The 18,136-nt window shown below is 40.6% G+C and overlaps 3 protein-coding genes across 3 annotated transcripts; 1 reads left to right on the plus strand and 2 right to left on the minus strand.

Moving 5' to 3' along the window:
- Window positions 1–420: 420 nt before the first annotated feature.
- On the minus strand, window positions 421–1,740 carry FAM32A (family with sequence similarity 32 member A). The gene is made up of 4 exons (XM_064497446.1): window positions 1,585–1,740; window positions 1,370–1,508; window positions 1,179–1,232; window positions 421–992 (listed from the first exon to the last, which is right to left on the minus strand). The coding sequence occupies exons 1-4, from the start codon at window positions 1,659–1,661 to the stop codon at window positions 924–926; spliced, it is 339 nt and encodes a 112-aa protein (XP_064353516.1). The 5' UTR covers window positions 1,662–1,740; the 3' UTR covers window positions 421–923.
- A 765-nt stretch (window positions 1,741–2,505) lies between these two features.
- CIB3 (calcium and integrin binding family member 3) lies at window positions 2,506–12,252 on the plus strand. The gene is made up of 6 exons (XM_026105952.2): window positions 2,506–2,901; window positions 3,211–3,245; window positions 5,056–5,167; window positions 5,546–5,693; window positions 6,587–6,782; window positions 7,296–12,252. The coding sequence occupies exons 1-6, from the start codon at window positions 2,851–2,853 to the stop codon at window positions 7,315–7,317; spliced, it is 564 nt and encodes a 187-aa protein (XP_025961737.1). The 5' UTR covers window positions 2,506–2,850; the 3' UTR covers window positions 7,318–12,252.
- Window positions 11,133–17,900, minus strand: RAB8A (RAB8A, member RAS oncogene family). Its single transcript, XM_026105965.2, has 8 exons — window positions 17,726–17,900; window positions 17,088–17,148; window positions 16,772–16,832; window positions 16,304–16,381; window positions 15,752–15,841; window positions 14,107–14,172; window positions 13,604–13,654; window positions 11,133–12,682 (listed from the first exon to the last, which is right to left on the minus strand). Exons 1-8 carry the CDS (start codon window positions 17,847–17,849, stop codon window positions 12,590–12,592), a joined length of 624 nt encoding a protein of 207 aa, XP_025961750.1. The 5' UTR covers window positions 17,850–17,900; the 3' UTR covers window positions 11,133–12,589.
- Between the last annotated feature and the right edge of the window lie 236 nt (window positions 17,901–18,136).

The following is an 18,136-nucleotide window of genomic DNA, read 5'->3' on the forward strand; positions in this document are numbered from 1 at the left end:
AGGGATACGAGCACAGCGCCCGGCCGCGGCGGCGGAAGGACACCACCCCCCCACTCGTTGTGCGACCTTTAAATAGGCCCCTCCGGGGGCTTTCCGACCTCCCTGGAAATGGGTCCACGGCTCCGAAACGGCCCCGGGGGCGTGCTGGGCCGGCACAGTGCCGGGACGAGGCCCACGGCCCATGGAGGGGGCGTTTGGGTGTCCTGGGGCAGGAGCCACTGGCCAAATGCTGGGTGCCACCAGCCAACCCACCACACAACACTCATTTTTAAGAGGGGGTTAGGCTTTTGGACATCATCTCTCAAAAGAGAGCAAGAATTGCACACAAAGATAGAAATCACAGGAAGAACTCCACACGCAAGCAACTGTTTTATCAGAGCGCCGCCCTTACCTATTTTTACAGGTAACTGAGCACCAAAAAAAGGATGAAAGAAGCATTTTAATGAGAAGTTACATCAGAATTACAAGAGGAGTTTAGAAAACAGCAGAACCCGCCCCGAACTCTGAAAGAACTCTAGATACAAACAAAAGATACTGTTCCTATAATTTACAAATGAAGCTTACGCTAAGTAAGAGACTGTCTGAGATTCTTCACTTCCAAAAAGGACAACAGCTAATATCAAACTCATACAGGAAAGTTTTCCAGCTGGCTCACACCGATTGTTTCTGGCCTTAACCCTGCTTTGAGCTCTAAGAAAATAGCTCACTGCACCTATATAAATCAGAGCTTTCGCTAGCCAAGAAAAGGTTTTGATGAATACTTTGTGTAAAAGACAAAACAGTGAAATAAGACAGTGCAAGGTCATAAACGTTCAAGAAGATATATTAAACACTCAATACTGGGAATACACAGATTTACATAGCAACCCCCGTTCAATACAAACACAACTCCCGATCCAAAGCCTTGTAAGAAAACAGCCCCTTCACTTAGTCCAGCTGACTTTAGGAATGTCGTAATGCTCAGTCAGAGTGTCCAAGTGTCTGTTAAAGTCCTAGGGGAGAGAAAGAGAGAGAAAACGTGAAATGTTTGACGATTTAACTAACGTCGAATGGTGTCGGGGCCCTGCGGCCTCCCAGCTTTCGGGTTTCACAGAGGCAAAGCAGCTCCGAGCCGCCGACATCCTCCGTGTCGATAAACACAGGCCAGCCGGAGTAAACGAGGTGAAGTCGGTGCTTACCTCCACTCTCTGTTTATGGGTCTTGGAGGCTTTCTTCAGGATCCTCTCCATTTGCTGAGGGAGGACACAAGAGAGGCGGTTACCCCCGCGCTCGCCGCCCCCTCGGGCTGCCTCTGAGGGCCCCTTCGGTGCTGTCAAGCCCCTGCCCGAGCCGCCGGGCCAGGTCTGGCCCCCGGGCGGGGCGGCCCTACCCGCTTCTCCTGCATCTTCTCGTAGGCCACCTGCGCCGGGGTGCGCTTGTCCAGGCCGCGCTTCTTCTCCTCCTCCTGCTTCTTGCTGCTCACGATCTGCTCCAGGATCTGCCCCTTCTCCTTCGCCTTCTTCTTCTTCCTGCGGGCAGAGGGCGGTCAGCGCCGAGCCCCGGGCCCGCCCGCCCCCACCCCGCTCCCCCGCCGCCGCCCCTCACCGCTTGCCGGCGCCCAGGGCGCCGCCGCTGCCCTTCAGCCGCAGCGGCCCGCGCTGCACCGCCTCGTAGTCCGCCATGGCCCGCGCGGCGCCGCCGCGCCCGCACTGCGGCGCCTCCTGGCGGCCGCCGCCGCGCGCAGCCGCGTTGCCCCGACAACGGCCGCGCGGGAGGGCCGCGCGCGCGCCGCGCTGTCGCCGTTTCCGTGAGGGGAAAACCGTTAAGAGGCGCCCCGAGGGCGCAGCGCAGAGGCGTCGTTACCCCGCCGCCCCGCATGTTTCCACGCCGAACGGGCCGATTCTGATTAATTTTTACTTGTTTTAAGGCGGGACCGTGAGTGAGGAATAGTTTTGCCGCTCTGTGGTCTCCACCCCGCAGATGCATCCTCCAAACCAGGCTTCGTTGGCTGCCAAAGCTGCCAATTCAATGGACGCGTGACCAAGAATGGAGGCTTTACGTCTTGCCCCCTGGACAATAATACAGCCTGCTACGTACCATAGAAATGCAGTCAGTTCTTCCCTCGACCCTTAAGTTTTGTATTTCCTGTAACCTTTCACATCCCATTTCAGTTTTTATATGCCATATTTCATGTAACCTTTCACATCACATTTCAGTTTTTATAGACAAATCGTATATTCACATGTATTTTAGTGTAAAAACCATATCTGTATATATGTAGGCATGTCACACTAATAATCATTAGTAATAATGTGTATTACTAGATACTGCAGAATAGAGTGGGCTTTAGAGATACTATCTCCAGTACAAGCTACCATGTGCTGTTGGGCACTGTACAATATTATACAGAAAATTCAGAAAGAAAGGGCAAGGGGATTGCTTTCATTATTACTTATTTCTCATATTTAATGTTAATTCTTAAAGAAGAAAGACATTCCAAACAGTTTTTAGGTAATTTAAGAGATTAGAAAGAATGAAAAAAATACAGTCCATGACATCTACCTACTGCTTCAAAGACACAAACAAGAAGCTATTAGTTATTTGGCTAAATACTGTAATATGAGTCTCTGTGGTGCACAGAGGAGACAGGTGAGTGATGCTGGGTAAGAGCCTTAAGTAGCCAGACTAAAGATTTGATGAAATGCTCCTATTATGATTCTTTGTAGCCCATGCAATAGGGAAGCTGGTTACCTGATCCCCTGCTACCTGAACCTCATTGTTGCAGCTTTTAATATCTGGATATCCAGACCTCCTATAAAGGTAACTTTGAGGGAAGAATGATGGGACAAGAATCAGCACGCAGAGGCAGAAATGGGCAACAAGCAAACCATTTTCACTCCAGAGCAACTGGATGCATATCAGGTATAAAACTGTGCCAAACTAAAAAGCTATTTAGACAGACCATTGAATAAAGGCAAATGTTTTTAAAACAATCTTTTAAAAATTTGTTAAGTATAGGTATTAAGTTACATCAAAGGTTTAAGTAACGTAGTTTAATTCTTGCCTCAAGAGGAAGAAGGGTTACAAAATAATCGTAATTATATGCCCCCCTAAAAGAACATTAATGCTTGGCCCCTTGCATTATAATGTGTTTAAGTCACAGTACTGGAAAAATTTAGGCCAGTGCATTTAAAACTGTCATGACATATTGTGTCTTTTCTCATTTCACAGGACTGCACATTCTTTACAAGGAAAGAAATTCTGAGGTGAGTCTTGTGTGTTTTTTTGTGTGTAAAGTACAGGGATTGCTATAAAGACAGTCTGCATATGGGGTGATTTTTTTAAAAATAATTTTTAAATGAATTTATGCAAAATTAATGTGATAGAGGACAGAATGACTCAACATCCTTCTGGACAATCTGAGCATTGTCATTGCTTTTTTATATACAGAAAATACATCATCTATCATGAACTGAGCCAGATCTCTAAATTTTGTATTAAGGTACCAGTCTCTCTGTCTGAAATAAACGTAACAAGTTATGTTTTAGTGTACACTTTGACAGCGACATTCATGTTCCCCTCACTTTGTTTTATAACAAATGCTTCAAAGTATACTGTTATTGTTTGGGCTACTTTGCCTATTTTAGAAAATCCGTAATGTCTATATCAACTTTTATTTCAGATTTTTCATGTTTTTATGTAAATAATTAGTACTGGAAAACCATTCTGCTTTGATACTGTCAGGTGCATTTTTCCCCAAAGCCTTCATGGACCAATCCATTTAATTTCTGTCCAAAGGAAGTGATAAAGATGGGTTCCATACTCTATTGATGTGGGATTGAAAGTCTTCACTGAAAACTTGAACTTGTTCTCCTCTTGTTGCAAATGGCACTTTCACAGATAGTAACACTCCTAAGAGCAAGGTTCATTTCCTTTGCTAACCTTTGGGCAAATTAACAGAAAGATAAATGCTCGGTTTCTGCATCTCTCAAGAGGTCACCACACATTATTTGCTAATTTCTCCAAAAGGCAGAGCACAAGTGACAATTTTATATGGAACACATCCCCAGTTAGAACCTTGGAATCTGCGCATGAATTCAGTACAGGATAAAATACAAATGATTCTGTAATAAGTGAAATATAAAGCTATCTGCCTTTCCATGTAGTAAATAGAGGCCAGAACCATAACTGTATCATGAATAAGACATTTATTATTGATAAAGATCCCTTTTAACATTCTGTGCTATTGTTTTGTTGACAACAGCTGGGAACCGGATCCCTAGTCTAGCATAAGAACTGAAGCAAATAGCATGGAAAAGTAATAAATATGTTCAAATGATTATGTGTATATTTTCTGTCTCCTGATCATGGTTCTATGGAAAAAAACAGAAAAATACTTGGGGTGGATAAAAACATCCTAGAGTTGGTTCCAGATTCAAGAGCTCAATAATCTCACTAGCTTTTGGCATCCAGAATTTTATTCTGACATTTAAACCAAATCTTTTGTGCTGCAATGTAAGCCAATTATTTCTAGTCACATTCATTGTTGACTTGGAAACCACATCCCTCTTGCCTTACAACAACTTTTTATGCATTTGAAAACTGATTAGGTGGACCTTCAGGCTGAAGGTCTTGTGCCTTGTTATCATAAATACATATATCATAAATACACTACATGCCTCTATACCATTGTCTGCACTGTTGAAGTAAATCTGAAACTCTTTTTCTGGGGGGGAGGAGGAGGGGGAACAACAAACCAAAACCCCCCTGTTTTCAGATGCTCTGTATCTGATGGCTTGGCTGCCTGACCTGTATAAGCATTTTCACTGAATTGTTCTGCAAGTGTGAAGATTTTTTTTTTCCCTTTTTTTTTTTTAACCAGTTACGCTATTTTGTTCCTTTTAATACTGTTTTTCCACCATCAACTACAGAGCATATTAATTGATATTTAGTGACCGGTATCATCCATCTGGTAAAGGATGTGAAGTATGAAGAATGATATGAAAAAGGCAAACACATTGTTTTTTAGAGCTCTAAATAACTTGTTCCCTAAACGAGCCTTTCTTTCTATTTCAGACTGTTTTACAGATACCGAGATCTAGCCCCCCAGCTAGTTCCCCTCGACTACACAGATAAACCAGATGTGACACTTCCCTATGAACTCATTGGCAGCATGCCAGAGCTGAAGGTACAGTGCAAAGGAACACAAATAGAATCAAGTGACACATTTCAGTTTAATATAACCTTTTTTTAATAATTCATCCAGTGCTAATTGCTGGGAGACTGAAATACAAATAAATTTTGGCAATTAAAGTCAAAGTCTTTCTGGAAGCTTCTAGTGATTTCCTCTGGAAATATCACTGAAATTGTACAGAGGCTAAAGAAGGCTGCAGCTGTGTCTACCTCTGATACGACATTAGACAAGAAAATAATAGCAGCAAAGGGAGTATTTGACTGCCAAAAGGGGGTTGCAACAAAAATAATCTTGCTCCAATTGTGTCTTATCTGCACAGAAATAAATACTAGTGAAGGTGACCTTCCCTTGCTCCTGTGTTCTGTTTCCCAGGACAATCCGTTCCGCCAGCGGATAGCAGAGGTTTTCTCGGAGGATGGAGAAGGCAACATGACTTTGGATGATTTTTTGGACATGTTTTCAGTGCTGAGTGAAATGGCTCCCAGAGACTTGAAAGCGTATTATGCTTTTAAAATTTATGGTGAGTGAGACAGGCATAAAATGCGAAGTTTGGGGAAATCCTGCAGCTGCATGTAGGAATGCAAAATATCCATTTTGCCACCATAATGGTCTCTATCTAGGTACATTCTTAATACAGTCTTTCTATTTGTTGCCTTTGAATGCCTGTTGTCCTAGAAACTTCTGGTCCTCTGTATTCTTTTGTCTCTACTCTTATTTAATTGGGATTGGAAGTTATACTGGTTAGCGCTTAGAATTTACTAGAGAATTTATAACCTGAAATGATTTGCAGTTTTCAAGACCTGATAAACATTTAAGAAATATTTCTTCCATGTTAGAGACTGCTTGGAAAAGTGCAGCACAAGGGATTTGGCTGCCCATAAATCTGTAGGTTTCTTTGGAAAAAAGTGCTTTTAGCAGTTTTCCTCAAGGGCAATTTTAAAGATTAATTGGTCTTTCTTGACAATACCACTTTCAGTTACTTCCTTAGTGATCAGCCAAAGCCAAACAACATATTAAGGACATACACAGGAAAAAAAAACAAAACAAAACTCTGTGATTAAGCTGTAAATGATTCAGCAAAGATACTGAAAAAGTGAACTCCCCCCCTATACTCTTCCTTTAACTTCATTCTGCTGCTTGCATTTTGTTTAGTAGTACTGATTTTCTAGGATGATTTCATTATGGCTAGACTATGTTTAGCCATTAAGCTATTTACAATTGTTACCCTTATGTAAGATATGTTTATACAAGCAAATACAGGTAACTGCAAGACTCTTCATTTCAGATTTGAAAGTCCTACTTATATAAATGCATTATGGTCTGCTAACCAAACCCTTCCCATTGTGCCTTGGCAATCAACTGTGTAAAATACTGACTTTTGTCACTTTGAATTCATTTTGCTTCCTTTGTCAGATTTTAACAATGATGATTACATATGCAAATCAGATCTGGAGAAAACAGTTAACAAATTAACCCGAAACGAGCTTACCCCAGAAGAAGTTAGCCTTGCATGTGACAAGGTCATTGATGAAGCGGATCTGGACAACGATGGCAAACTTTCTCTGGAAGACTTTCAGCATATGATAATACGAGCTCCTGATTTTCTCAGGTAATATCTCATTTTATATCATGAAATTGCTCCTGCTAGTTTCTATGAGAAGTTTCCAAAGTTTTTTTAATGTCTTTGCAGCCCTTGCAGATCACCACTCTTCCCTGGCAGTTTCCAGTAGAGGTGCTAGTATTCCACAAAGATGTGGAAAACAGATACTTGAAAAAGTGTGTGGGCTTCTATTTGACTATTGTTTTTGAACCTCGTATCTACTTTTTACATGATTAAGAGTCCTAGTAATTTTTAAAAAAAGTTAATATTGCCACTTGGCATGCATTGATAACTACAAGAGATTAGCTATTTGATGTCTAACGTTGTCTGAATGTGGCTTCTGAAGTACGTCTTACACAATGAAGCATTTCAAATCTGGCATTTATTTAATATATCTATTCTTTGCAAGTGGTTTGCAAAATAAACTCTTCAAATTATAATACTGTCCTAGGCTTAATTTTAGTGAATCCCTTCAAATAGAGTGATACGTAAGTGATCATTACTTTTTTTTTTTTTTAATAGTACATTTCACATTCGAATCTGAAATTAGTGAAATATAGAGATGGAAGTGCTTCTTGAGCCTGCAGTAAGCTTGTTTCACCTGAGGTTACTGTCCATGAGAGAAGAAAATGAGAGCATCAAAGAGGACAATTTTAGGTGAACCAGTCAGAAGATTTTGTCTCCTGTTCACTGCTTTAAAAGGAACAATTCATCACACTCTTCATCAAGATTTCCCTGTAATTTAACAAAACGTGTATGTTTCCATAAAATTGTCTACTCCATTCCCCTCCTCCAGCTAGAACACATCTGACCTTGACAGTGATATGGTAAATAATTTTTAAAGCTCAGGTATTACCAGGTACTAAAGGAACTTGTATCAAATTATACCTTCTAAAAAAGTTTGTAAGAAAATACCTTATTAGTTAAAACAAACCAACCAACCCCCCCAAAAAAACCCATGCTTGCTACAGACTAAAACTATATCCAGGAATCATAGACCATGCCCTACTGTCCTATTTTTCCCCCAAAGAAGATTCTAGCTGTAATTTAGGAAAAATACATTGCTATTTAAAGAACTTAGTTTTCCTAAAAATTGTGCACTGAGCACATGCTCAGCTGAGGTTTTGAATTCCTGAGAATCCCACCTATCTTGAAAATAGTTCTAAAACCATTACAATTAATAGAAATTGTGTAACCAGCTCCTCTGATCTGCTTTAGAAGTCTCAGCACATGTCCAGTGAATCAATTTGTGAAAGTATGCTAGTGGTGTGTCACAGAAATATATTACAGGTTCTGGGAAGGACATAGGGAAGACCGGTATCTATTTCAGCCAGTCAAGTGATTCCCTTTTCTATGTCAAGCATGTAAAAAAGCTGCTATAAGTTAACAGGAAAATCACTTACATGAAAAAATTCACAGCTGTTTCTCAGCTGATACATAAATTAGGTGATGGTCCCAAAAGAACCAGATAAACTATAGAGAGTTTGCCCCCCTGCCCCCCCCCCCCCAAAAAAAAAGAGTGGGTACTTGCAGAGAAACACTGGAAGAACTTGACAAATTTATTCAGTTAAACTAGCTTCATTGCTAAATTTTTCTTAGAACAGAACAGAAAATTAAACTTTATTCTTCAGAAGATTTTTCTTTTTCCTAGATAGCTGGAAAAGTCAACACACTTATTAGGAGAAAAGAAGAGCCTACCCCAGGTTCCTGTTCCTCTGTTTCTATTTTTAGGAACACCTTATTTTCCACATGAGAATCTATATGCATGAATGATGAACAGGACTGACACACTAAAAAAAGTTTCTTTTAAAATTCTCTTTTCATAAGAAGTTTATTTATGCAGTGCTCAGGGTCCTGTACAACAGAGTAAAAACATACATACTGTAATAAACAACAGTCTTGCTTTTAATACAAACATGAAAACCAATGAGAAGTGTTTAAGAAAGCAGCTGTAATGTGGAAAGGGTGGCAGCCAAAAAGTGATGATTCTAAAAACAGTTTACAGTTGCTTTTTAAAATCCTGGGATGCATTAATTTCCCTTTGAAAAAAAATTATTACTCCCAACTTACGCTCAACTTAGAGCAGATGACTCCTGCAGAAAGGCTAGAGAGACTAGCCTGCTAAACTGTTACCTACAGAAACAAAATCTCCAATGGTGAGTGAAAGAAAGGGGGCAAAGAATAAGACAGCCTGAAATAATCAGACTGCACGTTACCATCAACGTTCAATTGAACAGATTTTCATTACATCTATAAATGAAGACATAAGTTAGTCATCATTCTTTTCCATCCCCTATGGACTTCCAGTACAAATGGAAACTGTCGTCTAAGCAGCCATTTGTCCATTTCCTCTCTAGCATACAACCCAGCCGTTTCATGTCTAAGAGGACAAGAAATCATGGTAGCTTTTGAGCATGAGCATCAGCCAAAGACACAGCCACCACCACAACAATAAAACCCCTAACAATTGTCAGCAAGATCATTAACATCCCACATGAAAGCAGAGATCAAATAATTTTCAGCAGCAGTAAGGAGACTTACAATAATCCATAGGATTTATAAATCTGAGGCTGAAAGTCTGATGCTGGCATAAGGCTCTGATGTCATGAAACACTGGATGTGCCTATCAGCACAGGAACTAGACAACGGAAGTGTTAAAATGGCAAAGTGTTAAAAGGGCAGTTCCACCTTTCATTGACAGGTAAAGTACTGACAGGTCTGCTCCAAGAAGTTTGAAGACTATCTGGAACATTGCAAGCAGCCTCAAAAATAAGGTCAACCACAGAATTCTGTGATGCTCATTAAATTAAGGGAATTTGAGAACATGCTCAAAAATAGGTTTGTTCCTCTACAAACCAAGCATCAATTGTTAACTGATTACCTAGTATTTTAGTGGTATTTAGACACCAAGAATGTGTAGCAAGCACACTGTTAGCTTTTCAGATCTGTTTAAACTACTCAGTTTTATAGATTTGGTATTGCAGATGTTTCCCTCCTTAGTTAAAAAAGGCTTACATGTAAATACATTACTGTTATTCAGTCACACGGTACCTCTTTTGGTCATTGTTTTCATAGCAGTCATACTTGAAAAACCACCATAATTTAATTATGCGATAGGAACATCAACTACATATTGTACTTATCCAAGATTTGACGTCAGTATTTAGCAACGCATAGCCAAGCATTCCTGTCTTATGTTTGCGTTCTAGTTTTCATATTGCTTACATTGATTTAATTTCTATGTAGAATCTGTATAGCCTAGAAGTACAGTGATGACAGTAGGTCACAGTAACTGCATAAAACTTCCTGAGATTGGGCAATAATGTAGTTTTCATTCAGTTCATTTTGTAAAAGGAAATCATGCTATAAATTAGGCATACAAACATGTGCAACAACCAGCATAACTTTAAACAAAAGGTATTCACAGACAAAGAGTTAACCTTTAATGCAAAAGAGTAACTTAAAATTTAGAAAATGGGGAGTGAAAAACCATAATTCCATCCTACAATTTTTTCCCACTTGTGAATTAATACAGTCTTTCTCTCTCCTCTCTAGACAAGTTATTGATTTAGATGCTGTCAATAAACAACAGCCAGTATCATGGTGGGCAGCCTGTGATATCAACTTAAGACTAACCACTTATTTTCCAGTCACTTTGGAAGAATTAGACTGACTGCAACATCTGGCTACATTAAGGTAAAAGAAAGATGGATGTGAGACAATTCACATTTACTGCTAAGCCAGAAACAAATCAAACATATCCCATTTTGTGTACGAAAACGGCATTCAGACCATGCCCTAATTACCTCCCCGATTCTACCCCAACAATTGCTTGAAGCATATGCAAAGTCTCTCAAAAAGCATCCTTATCTCGAAGTAGTATTGCTTGTCCAATTTAAAAGTGTAGTTAACACAGAGCTATAAGCACATACTGACTAGAAGGCTCCTCAGTAGCTTAACATGATTGTTTTATCCTACAAATACATCTACATGTAATTCACTGTGGCTCATGTTCACCAAGAAAAAATAAAAACCAAAACCCCACCACCATGAGGTTCTGGAAAGTTTTATATGATTTTAAACATGAACAGAGCTCTTTGTAACCTCCTAGCTATTAAAAAAAGTTGGTGGCATATAAAATGCATTTTTATAAACCAGTAAGTTACATGGTGAAATTTCCTTTTTGTATTTGATTTTGGAAAACAGGCAGTATTCCTGTTGAGCCCAATTGCATGCTGAGGATTTATAAAGATTAATTATGAATCTGATAGATCTTTAACTACAGTAGCACTTATGAGTGCTCCTATGAGGCCAGAAATAATACCACAAACTTGAAGAAAAAACTGGTGAGTAAATTCATTAGCTTTAAAATGAGCTTTAATTTTACCCTTAAGTGCAGTTGTCAATGTAAACAAAGCATGTTAACAATTCCAGTGAGTTGCAGGACACAGCTGATATGTTCATTTGGATTAAATATACCATTATTCCAATTACTTGACAGCAGACTTCTAAGCAGATTGCTCTTACTGGCTCCTTTTATCAACCTAATTAGAGTCAGGCTTACAGCCTCTGAACTGAGAGCAACTAGCTACGTAGGAGCTTTCCTAGGCTGCTCCATTTTATACATTGGAATGTAATAGACTGTGTTTAGAAGAATAAATACACAGAATATTTTCATTGAAGACTAAACATCATTTGCAGTGATGCACACTAAGAGGTTTGTTGCTGCTTTAAATCTGAAATGATCAATGCATGGCAGCAAGGCAAATCTCCGTTTAAAAAAGTTTGTTTTCAGAAAGTGTTCATATGTGCAACATTTATTTGCATATGTGAGCAAGTGTGCATGAGAACACACAACTGGAAGCAGTGCAATACATTTTCTTCTCACAAATTATAACTAGCCACTACATCATGACAGATCTGGAGTCATTCTCAACTGGAGAAGGAATAGCTGTCCACTAATGTTATGAATTTTGAGGAAATGTCCATATCCAAACCATGGTCTGTTTTTCTAAAAACAGACTACAGATCACTTGCACAGAACTAGATTGTAGATATCTCTTGTTAAACATGTCTAAATGTGTGGATTATTTAATCAAGCATGGTCATCTCTAACATGAAGAAAATAATTCCCAATTACATGGATCTGTTATATTTACAGCACACTTTGGTTTTTTAAAAAAATAGAGATTCCTTTGAGGATTTTTTTTTTTACTCCAATTGTACCTGTGGATTGTCTAGAATAATGGAACTGAATAAGTAACAGGCAGATAAAGGATTTTCTCTGCAATAGCAAAAAGGTGGAGATGTGGAAAGCTTCCTCCTACCTTCGGAAAAGGTATAGGCCTGTACTGTTTGCGTAAGTGCATTTATTTGATGTTTGGATGCGATTGTTCTATATGCATCTGTAGACATGGATATGCACATGTATCATGTACACATACCAGTACTTTATTAATATTGGCATTTCAGTTTCTTATTTTGATCATAACTTAATTTTCTTCTAATTTGGATACATTACAGATATGAACAAAAGATCGAAGCCTGTCAGCAAAGGTGCTATTACAGGTCACACTTGATCTGTATTCCCTCTGCTAGACAATACGTATGCCCAGTGGCAATCTGACAAAAATAAACTTGTTTCATCTCCAAAATTGAAGAGTCAGACAATTACTAAAATAAACAATTTCTTATTCAGATGGTCACAGAGTGACAAGGTATGTTGAAAATGTTAAGTCCACAGACAGAGGAAATCTCACTCAGAACAGGCACAGTCCAGTTCAGTTGAGCAGATGCTCAGATTAAGGCTGTGTCCCTCACAGAAGGACACATCGGAAAAAGCTGCTTTTCTTTTGCTGGTCTGGTGTGATTTTGACTCCCTGGTTGCTGCCTTGCGGGCTATTGCCTTCCTGAAGATTCAAAGAATTTGAAGTTACTTATTTATACTTAACAGCTCTTAGCATCACTGCAAGATCTAGCATCTATTCTTTATCCATTTTGTTGAATCAAACCTGTGATTATACAAAAACTATTACTAAAATAAGCAGGAATCTTCATTCATTTAAGTGAGCCTTACATCAGCCACTACCACAGGTCAAAGAATTGCATCTGCTACTTTTGGGTCCGACTGACATGGGCTGCCATTATTCTTCTTACTTCCATAAACTCAAAGACAGCCAAAATTAAAAAATACAAGACACGTTTGGCTTTTACTGAAATATTTTGGAAACATCAAACAAGACCAAAATATTACAGCTATATCATCACAAATCTAGTCACATTAAGGCAGAATAGTTGGTAAAAGCAGAAACAATTTTTTGTTAGCTTCATTTCACAGACTGAAATTGACAGACATTTGTTGCATGAAAGATGACTTTTATGAATGCATCCTGAGAAATGATTTTATGATTATCAAAAAAACTAATTAGTTCTCTACCTAGGTTTAAACATGAGTTTGAAGGCTACGGTGAAGTATGAAGCGGGCCTTCCATATTTCTAATTTAAATGATTCACTTTTTCAGACTGCAAGAGTAAGAAATATCATTAAACTGCTCTGCTCCACCACTCACTTGGCTTTCAATAAAACAAATAAAGATAATTTTATTTAGAGAACCTCAACCATTGCAGCTGATTTCTGAATGTAGAGACAATGTTTATATCCCAAGGTCAGACTAGTTTGAGAAGACTAAAAATAAATTTCTATAACCTTCAGTGCATCCCCCATGAAAGAGACCACAAAATATTTTTGATTCACCGTGATACAGTACTTGGTAGTGGGCTTCCCCCCCGCCCCACTTAAATACAGCTCGGGCTAAGTAAAAGTTACTCACCAATTTCTTGTCCATTTTTGCTTTGATATCTCTTGCAAGAGTGAAAAATGCCTATAAGTACAACAGTGAAAAGTTACAAGGCTAAGAAAACGTATTCTACCATTCTTGTTTAGTAATAAGCTGCCTTCCTGTGCTTCTACAAATACCAAACTCCTGAAGAATGTCAGATTCTTACTGTTTTTTCTCCAGGTTTTAATGCTCCTTCCCCTGTCTTTCTCTGCATCTTCTCTAAGTCCACTACTGCCTTTCTGAGACTGAAAATTCTAATGCAGTTTGCTGTAATGCCCTTGCATTATACTTTAAGCACCAAGTTCAACTTAAATCATTTAGAATAATATTGGTTAGACAATGCATTCACGGGATGCAAAGATACATATTTAATAACCCATCTGAAATATCTAGCAATTGAGTTTTGGCTCCAGTCAGCATGGGTAAGTGTTCTTATTGCTTCTTTGCACAAGTGTACTAAGACAACAAATAGAAGGGAAAGGTTGCATACTTACATTCTCTATGTTTATATTGGCTTTTGCACTCGTCTCCATAAATTTAATTCCAAAACTTGCAGCAAGCTGAACAAAAGCAGGTTCATGTTAGTTGGATAATTGCGAGAACAGCTATAAATATAACCAATTAGTGCAGGATCTACCCCTCCTAGAGTAATTCACAGGAACTGGGGATTTACTCAAGCAGAACAATTTGCAAAATCAGGAACTGAATCTCATTCCTATCAGCATCTGTTCTCACTGATTTTTGTTCTTCTGTTTTACATTCTGCATACATTTTAATCTGCTCCTTTCTTCCTTAAATTTTATTTTTTGGCATAGGTATCTTGTGAGACTTGTAACATCTGCGGTGCACACAAGTACATTCTTTACCTTGACTAATTAACAATTGAAGCCAGAAAAGACAATCCTATCTACTCTCCCTCACTGGCTTTCACCAAAAAGGGACATTACTAAATACTAACCTTTTGCATGCTTTTTCTTCCTTTTGCTAAGAATAAATCCAGTTTGTTGCTTTGCATCTAACAAGTCCTGACCAGATGATCAAGAAACGAGAATTCTTGACACAGACTCATCTTTTTTATCAGTGTGGAGAAACATATTACAACTACAGCTTGGGAAATGTTAAACAGCTCTGCTTAGAAATACCTTTGAAGCAATGGGGCAATATACAGACAATAATGAATACAATGTTTGTATTTTGAAAAGTCTAAGTTGAAATAAATAAAATCAGTGAGGTTTTTGGGGGTGGTGGTGGCAGATTCAATGTATCAAATCTCAAGCATGTTACAGAAAGTGATTATTACTGCTTTGGAAGTTAAAGCCTGACTTTAGCCTCTGTTACTAAACATTGTAATACAGCTGTTTATAATGTTAAGAGTATATTATTCTATACCCAAGTTAACCATCCCTAAATGGTACCAAACATCAGCAAATGGCAGTTTTGTAAAACACTCCAGAGGTTTTCAGATTTCCAACTTTTGAAATGAAGATTTTTGTTTAAAAAAGCTAAAGAGCACAACACTGAATGCTTACGGTTAGAGCACCGTGTTTGTCAATTTATGACCTCTACTTTTTTTGTAAGCTTCAGTTATGACTGTGGCATTCATAACAGATCACGGAGCTCAATAACACTTCACAGGAAGCGCACATTATTTTCTTAGGTATAGAAATCAGTAACCACCAGCTCTGAACCATTTTCCCCACTGGAAGAAGGGGTTTTCTATCAGCAGAATAACAGATTTTGAGCCTACAGTTTTTCCAGATGGGGCATACATACATCAAAATGAATAAAACTATTTTAACATTCATATGGGAAGTTTCACTGCTCAGACCAAGGTAACAGAAGTGAAGATTAAATGCAGGAAGGAACACCACGGCACTTCAGCGAGCTTTCAGAAGCAGTGGATCGATCTTACTGGCTGGAAGTTCAAAGTGAGTGCTTTAGTCCTGCTAAGGCAGCCATCACACAGACTCCTGCCACTACAGCAGCAAGTCAGACACACGAGCCACACCTGGAAATGGTCTCGGCAGTAAGGTGCTTTGCAGGGTTTAAAGAGACCGAGGGCTTTAAGAAGTATTCGGTTCCAAGCACTAACTTCCGCCTCTGTGCGGAGACAGGATGAAGCCAGGCCATGGCACTTACCTTCTCCCCTTGCTCTCTAGAGACTTGTCTTTTGTCATTTGCATCACATTTATTTCCAAGAATCATTTTTTCAACATCTGGAGAGGCATGCTGACACAGAAACAGACAGAAGAAAGTACTTCAGCTTGCTTTTTTGAAGACAAATATTACCAGAAAGATGAAGTACTGAAAGCAAAGATGCTGATGCGAAGCACTTTCCACACATTCATGAGTTCCCTCAAAACACCCCATCCCGGCGGCTTACTTCAGGCACTCGCAGCTCAGTGTACATCTTGCATAAAGACAACGCTTTAGGACACTTGTGGTGGCAGGAAAACATCTCTTAGTTCCCCCCATCACTAGAAAAGCTACAGTCCCTACAACTTGCTCTCATGTGCGAGCACAGTAAATTACTGTTACCCGAGACATTCTAAAAGATATTACCAATTTTCCACAATTTACCATACAGTACATGCATGAGAAAGAAACATGTCAGTGCTGACGCATTTAACTTTCAACTGCTTCTGGAAAAGGGATAGCATTTTTAGTATTCAGTAAGTAAAGAGAAATTACCTCTTCAATATTCCTGACCCAGTTCCGAATATTTTCAAAAGATTTTTCATTGGTGATGTCATAGACTAGCATAATGCCCTAAAGATTAAAAAAAACTTATTTCAGCTAGCATCAGTTTAAGCAAAAGACGTTAAAGACTCTTCCATGACAAAGAAACTTAAAGGCTATTTAAAAAAAAATTAGTTCCAAGTTACACATAACATTTAATCACAATTTATGTCTTACTAGATAAGGCATCTAGATCTATACAGTGAGTCACAACAGAAATCTGACTTTGCAGGTCCCCACATTGTCTCAGCAGAGCTTCAACACTGTTAGCACTTTGGAAGAGGCGTGCGAGCTGTAAGCATTTAGCCACGCAGACTTTACATTCTGACACAGTTATGTACGTTCCTCATTAAAACCCGGCTGGTTTGATTCTGAAAACTTTGTTTGTTTAACGCTCAGTATAAGCCGTGCAGCTCCTACCATTGCTCCCCGGTAGTACGCGGTCGTGATGGTTCGGAATCGCTCCTGCCCAGCCGTGTCCCTGAAACGGACCAGAAAACAGGGCTCATGCAACCTGTCTAAGCTATCGCGCTGGAATTAAAGGCAGCAGAAATTTTAATTTAATATTTTTAATCAGTCTTTAGAAGCATTGAAACTACAACTACAGTTTCTAAGATATTGTGAACTACTAAAGAGCACAACTAGAATAAAAATTTAATCACGACATTACTACTCCACACCATACTGACACCAGGTTAGCAGAAATTAATGTGTAACTTTAGAAAAAAAGTCTTACCATATCTGTAGTTTAATTCTCTTGCCATCTAGCTCTATAGTTCTAATTTTAAAATCAATACCTGAAAAGAGAAGCAACTAAGTTACTCTTAGTTTCTGCTGAAGACCAAACTAACTTTTCCCCTCTAACTTCCCTGGTGAGATTTTCACATTTCTCACGCAGCAGCACTAGCAGAGCGCCCGTCCAGGGAGCTAATGAAGCAGAAAGCGAGTTGTTAAAGCAGCTCAGGCTAAACAGCGGCATCTGCGGAGTGAAGAACAGCGATTTGAACCACAACAACCGCAGGGAAAGCCTCTGCCGCATCTCCGCGGGGACAGGGCGCGTAAACAAGCCACCAAGGACGATCACAAGCAGCGCTAAGATAGAGCCGGCAGAACCGAGCTTTACATCAACCACCGAGCGAGACGCTCAGCACCGAGCCGCTACAGCCACCCGAGCCGGCAGCGAAACCGCCCTTCCCTCCGCCGCCCCGGCCCAGCCTCCGAGCGCGGAGGCCGCCAACGCGGGCCGGGCCGGGCCCGACCTAGACCCGGCCTAGACCTAGACCCAGCCCCGGCCCAGGACCCGACCCCGCCGCCCTAGCCCCGAACTGGGCCCGGCCCCCCTCACTGCTCCCGGCCCGGCCCGGCCGCCCGCACCGATGGTGGAGATGAAGGTGGCGTTGAAGGCATCCTCGGAGAAGCGGAAGAGCGCGCAGGTCTTGCCCACGCCCGAGTCGCCGATGAGCAGCAGCTTGAAGAGATAATCGTACGTCTTCGCCATGTTCCCGGCGCCGCCCCTCCGGCAGCGCCCGCCCCCCGCGCCGCCTCACAGGCCGAGCCCATCGGCCATCACCGCGCGCCGCGCGCCCATTGGCTGAGCCCCGCCGCGCGTCACCTCGCAGCCCGGCGCCCCGGTGGCCGGGCAGGAAGAGAACGGGGCCGGCGCCTCATTGGCCGGCGGGCCGCGCTCCGCGTGTAAGCAGCCGCACCATTGGCCGCGCGCGCCCGGCGAGACGCCACTTCCGGCGGCGGGCGCAAGTCGCGTGCAGCTACGCGGCAGTGCGAAGT

This window comes from Dromaius novaehollandiae, chromosome 25 (assembly GCF_036370855.1).
Source record: "Dromaius novaehollandiae isolate bDroNov1 chromosome 25, bDroNov1.hap1, whole genome shotgun sequence".
NCBI lineage: Eukaryota > Metazoa > Chordata > Aves > Casuariiformes > Dromaiidae > Dromaius > Dromaius novaehollandiae.

Excerpts from the sequence above, each read along its gene's own strand:
- FAM32A (XM_064497446.1), bottom strand. The coding sequence starts at position 1,661 with ATGGCGGACTACGAGGCGGTGCAGCGCGGGCCGCTGCGGCTGAAGGGC. Across the intron at positions 1,509-1,584 it reads GCCCTGGGCGCCGGCAAGCG|GAAGAAGAAGAAGGCGAAGG; the intron begins GTGAGGGGCGGC and ends CTCTGCCCGCAG. Across the intron at positions 993-1,178 it reads CCCATAAACAGAGAGTGGAG|GACTTTAACAGACACTTGGA; the intron begins GTAAGCACCGAC and ends TCTCTCCCCTAG.
- RAB8A (XM_026105965.2), bottom strand. The coding sequence starts at position 17,849 with ATGGCGAAGACGTACGATTATCTCTTCAAGCTGCTGCTCATCGGCGAC. Across the intron at positions 16,833-17,087 it reads AGAATTAAACTACAGATATG|GGACACGGCTGGGCAGGAGC; the intron begins GTAAGACTTTTT and ends GGTCCGTTTCAG. Across the intron at positions 15,842-16,303 it reads GGGTCAGGAATATTGAAGAG|CATGCCTCTCCAGATGTTGA; the intron begins GTAATTTCTCTT and ends TTTCTGTGTCAG.
- CIB3 (XM_026105952.2), top strand. The coding sequence starts at position 2,851 with ATGGGCAACAAGCAAACCATTTTCACTCCAGAGCAACTGGATGCATAT. Across the intron at positions 2,902-3,210 it reads AGCAACTGGATGCATATCAG|GACTGCACATTCTTTACAAG; the intron begins GTATAAAACTGT and ends CTCATTTCACAG. Across the intron at positions 5,168-5,545 it reads GCAGCATGCCAGAGCTGAAG|GACAATCCGTTCCGCCAGCG; the intron begins GTACAGTGCAAA and ends TCTGTTTCCCAG.